This window comes from Etheostoma spectabile, chromosome 3 (genome assembly GCF_008692095.1).
Source record: "Etheostoma spectabile isolate EspeVRDwgs_2016 chromosome 3, UIUC_Espe_1.0, whole genome shotgun sequence".
Classification (NCBI taxonomy): Eukaryota; Metazoa; Chordata; class Actinopteri; order Perciformes; family Percidae; genus Etheostoma; species Etheostoma spectabile.
The window spans coordinates 14,136,758-14,141,406 of NC_045735.1; the positions used below are offsets into that span (position 1 = coordinate 14,136,758).

The 4,649-nt window shown below is 41.1% G+C and overlaps 1 protein-coding gene across 1 annotated transcript in view; it reads right to left on the reverse strand.

Annotated features, from left to right (window-relative positions):
- Positions 1–4,649, reverse strand: part of arap1 (ArfGAP with RhoGAP domain, ankyrin repeat and PH domain 1) — a 66,321-nt gene that overhangs the window by 24,234 nt on the left and 37,438 nt on the right. The window contains 9 exon segments of the mRNA XM_032510040.1: positions 1,201–1,383; positions 1,915–2,003; positions 2,444–2,464; positions 2,467–2,550; positions 2,553–2,612; positions 2,615–2,631; positions 3,575–3,681; positions 4,085–4,269; positions 4,400–4,520. Coding sequence (XP_032365931.1) covers positions 1,201–1,383; positions 1,915–2,003; positions 2,444–2,464; positions 2,467–2,550; positions 2,553–2,612; positions 2,615–2,631; positions 3,575–3,681; positions 4,085–4,269; positions 4,400–4,520 — 867 coding nt within the window.

A 4,649-nucleotide genomic window follows, 5' to 3' on the forward strand; every position in this document is an offset into this window, starting at 1 on the left:
TTTACCTCACTTTTACCCCCCCCCCCATCATTAGCCGTTCATAAACTGTTCCCAAGTATCCTACTTTTGACTTTTTAACAACTTTGTCATGTTGACAGGGCACAAGTATGCCTCTTTATGACAAGGACAGATACACTGAAGTCCACCCTGAGAGATGTTGTCTACATGTACTGGAATTCCTGACTCCATTGTAATGTATTGCCTGCATAGGGGCCACACTGCAGATTATCTTACACCACTATCATGAGTGTATATGTTTGCAAACACTGATGACTCAGAAGCAAGCCAGGAATTCACAGAAGAACACATGAAATATCACTCTAATTAATCTAATTTAGTAATCTGGATTACAATTATTACTGTAAGATTATTGTAACTGAGAGACTGTTCTTCTAGAGATTCAGCCAGCTTTTGCAATCTAGCAGTGAGTTCGAATCAGTCAGTTGTCCATGTCCATGTAGCTTGCCTGAAATAGCTAGCTGGGAAAGAGAAAAACATCAAGCACTGAACGGGTTAACTGTAGACTGGCTACTTTTTTGTTGCTGACTGGGGAAATGGATAACAACATACTTGCTAGTACAGACTTTTAACATGAGTTTGCAGAGTGCTTTTACCGTTTGTTAAAAAAAGAATAAAAGTTCCCCTTTAGTGTAATATTAGATTCTAAAAGTGCATTTACACTCAGGGATTCACTTATGTTTTATGTTCTTTTTAACTGGTTTCACAGGAAAGGTCAGTCAGTCACTCACTCAGTCTATCCATCTATCCATCAGGTCAGTTTAAGAACATTCGGGTTACTTCTTTATTTTTGGAATCTTAGTCATGGTCTGAGAAGTAAGCATGCAGATGTACAGTGTCTGGTATGCGTATATAACCATGCATAATCCAGTCACAACTACCGTAAACCTGTGACCTTCTATGAGACACATGCACACAGCTGCTGGGAAACATCTTGGAGGCACTATATTGTGAGGCAAAGAAAGCATGAACGCATAAAGTGAATAAATTAATGAAGTCCAATATAGTATAGTGGATTGCTAAACCAACCCTCTCAGCTGCCTCTTACTGTAATCCTCCCTACAAACAACTCTCTTTCTCAAGGTCTGTTGACTCACTATATTAGATCTCCACAACCACAGGCAATGCAGTGTGTACTATTCAAGACAAAAGCAAACAATCAAAGCAGTGATTTTAACTTACATTGTTGAGCTCTCTTTGGTTTCCGTACAGAGGGTGGTACTTCCTGTATTTGCCCTGGCGGTATTTGTTGGTGATGAAACGCCGTCGCTCCTCGCTGCAGCTAGAGGATGTCAAAGCTTCACTTGGTGGGATGTTAGCTGCCCAAAAACTGTTTACCCGCTTGTTGCCCAGCAACAGGAACACCTGCATCACAGGTGGGGTTTAGGAGTAGTATTTCCACATAAAAAAGGGTAGTAGGCACGTGTGATCAAGAGGTCAAGCACTGTCATCTGACAATATACACTGTGCAGTTCAGTAAGTATGCTTGTACATTATTTTCATTGCATTAAATTGGACCAATCGTCTACCCTTGTGTGTGTAAATCAATATAAAGCAGCACCACCACTTATTACTGCCTCAGAAATTACCAGAGTTAAATCCAAACCCTGACACGACTTGATATTCTCAACTTCACAAGGGTCTACTGAAGGGCCATTATTATACTGAATTACGTTGTACAACTGTACCTAATAGACTGCTACCTAAGTATAAATGATTCTGTAGCTCCATCTGGATTTAAGAAGCTATTTGTGAATTGGCCGTGTGTTTTACATATATCTTATTGAGATAGATTGTAGTTGGATTAGATTGCAGATTGTATGATTTTTTTATTCTGTATAAATGCAAACCTGTCTGTCTGTCTGTCTGTGTGTGTGGTGTGTGTGGTGTGTGTACCTGTATGAGCTCCTCTGTCCAGATGTTCTTGTCCATTTTCAAACTGCGAACCTTTGAGATGCTTGGACCCAGTCCTCTGTGCTCTCCTGGTAAACACACACACACACACATTTTCATGACAAAGTACATACATACCGTTTAACAGTACTGTGAAATTCTACTGCAACCACCCTAATAACCCTAATAGGTCATTGCAACATACTGTACAAAAAAAATTATATTAATCAATCCACCCCTCCATAATTCTAACCACATTTTGAAAAGGAAGATACTCAAAAACATACTGACAACAATGTCAAAATTTGTTAAAAAGAAATTATCCTCATTGTCAATTGTACAAACAGAGATGCACACACCAGTGTGTGCACACAAACAAGTGCATACAAAAACACACACACACACACACACACACACACACACACACACACACACACACACACAACACACACACACACACACACACACACACACACACACACACACACACACACACACACACACACACACACACACACACACACACACACCGCACATCGTTTGCAGACCACACACACAAGTTGATGGCAGCCCATTCCGCTTGGGAGCATCACAGTCGGACAGAGGCTGTTGCTAGGCTCCGCCAGATCCGTTGCACCTCGATTTTGACAGCGCCTCATCTATTGCATCCCGCATGGCGTCCACCCACTGCATTCGCCATGCTCTGACTCTGCAATAAAACTGCGAAGAGACAAAACACAAAGCCAAGTGTTACCGCCGACATGAGGGTGTGATAACTCCCAAGTGAAGAAAGAGAAAGCCTTGTTTGTTTGTGTGGTATGTGTGGGTGGTGTGTGTGATTGGGGGTGTGTCTTGCTTGCTTGTGTGTGTGTGTGTGTGTGTGTGTGTGTGTGTGTGTGTGTGTGTGTGTGACTTTATCCTTATGCTGATGAGCCCACTGGTCACTCTTACGCTGCTCTTGTTTTGTTAAATATACTTGAGTCAAAGACTGTAAACTTTACAAACACATACACAAATTTAGATAGATTTGTGGCTTGATGCATGAATCGGTATAACACATTGGTTTCTGTTCTTAAAACACACACACACACTTCTCAAATGACCGGAGTTGGAAAAATGCTTGCTTAGACAGAGACACTCACTGACTCGCAGTCCAACTCTTATACAAATACACAAGCCTTTTCAGATTTCTCCATCCTGTCAAGTTGAGCCCTTGCACTGCAGGCTGTACACAGTCAGCCAAAATACCACACACACACACACAGAGAGAGAGAGAGAGAGAGAGAGAGAGAGAGGAGATTTTCACATTCTCCAAAGATGTCCAGCTGAGGACTCTGAGGATAGCTAGACGGTGGGAGCTCTCTGTAAAATAACATTATCCAATTTCCCTGTAGTATCCAAGCACAAAGACCAACTCAGCCATTTGACATACAAGGATGAATAATTAACTTTGCACTTGAATCCTTATGGAAAAAACATAAATACATTATTGAGATGAAAGAAGTAATAATCAGACAGAGTATGTAAAAGTACATACGATTATGTGTATGCACAAGATACTTACAGAAGACACATACACAAAGCAAACATCCAGGTCAAAAGTGACTGTATACACATGACAGAGAGCCAGAAAGTTTGTGTTGCATTTGTATAGATGCAGTACCTGAAAATGCGGTATGGTGTGGTGAGATCAAAGCCACGGCGATCTGTGTCTTTAACATTTCCTACATTCATCTCAATGGAAGTGATACCCACTCCTATACGATAGTCCTGGAAGAAAAAAAAATCTTGCTATGAAATTGCTATTTTACATTTACCTTACGTTTTTTTATGTGGAGTAGGCTGAATAAATCTCCATTCTTGTAGTTTATCTACACTTGTAACCTTAAATTTAGACAATGGTGTAAGTTAATGTTAGATTGATAAAGTTATCTATAGTTATTAAACTTGGATAACACTGGAATATTGTGTGAAGGGAAAGCTAAAGAGAAATAAGAGTATGTGAGCCCTGTCATAATTTCCTAGGTTGGTTTTTGCAAAACTGGAATTATGTCAATTAGGGATTTAGCAGATTACTTGAATACTATTTTGCAAAATAAAGACTGCAGTGGACTACTACTATGTGATTTGAACCCTCTGCTCATCTCTGCAGTCACACGCAGAGGGCCCTTACCTCCATGGTTTTGTAGAGGAAGACTTTATCTGAGGCAACAACAGTATAAAGTTTGGAGCGTAACCCTCTGAGCTCCAGATAGCCTTGATAATCTGGAGTCAACGGTGAGCCGGGGTTTGTGGTGCTGCGCCAATGGCGCCCCCTGCTGCAGTCCTTCAGTACAGTCACCCAGTCGTTTCTCTCGCCTGGTTGTGCAAACACATGTATGAATAAACATGTTTAGTAAAATATGCATGCACGAGCCAACTGCACATGACATCTTACAACAGTAACATACATTATTCTTAATGTCTCTAGACAGACAGACAGACAGACCTTCACTTTCAGCCCTGAAGATAAATGTTCGGTTGTTTGTGACGACCTCAAACTTCAGCTCCCCCACACTGGTCACATTAGTGATGAAGGCAGTAGAGATGATCCTCTTAGAATACACCTCCTACAACACACCACACACACAGAGTCAACTACTCTGGTAAACCGATACATATCTAACATACAGCATGCATGCAGGAAGTGTGTGTGTGCGTGTGTGTGTGTGTGTGTGTGTGTGTGTGTGTGTGTGTGT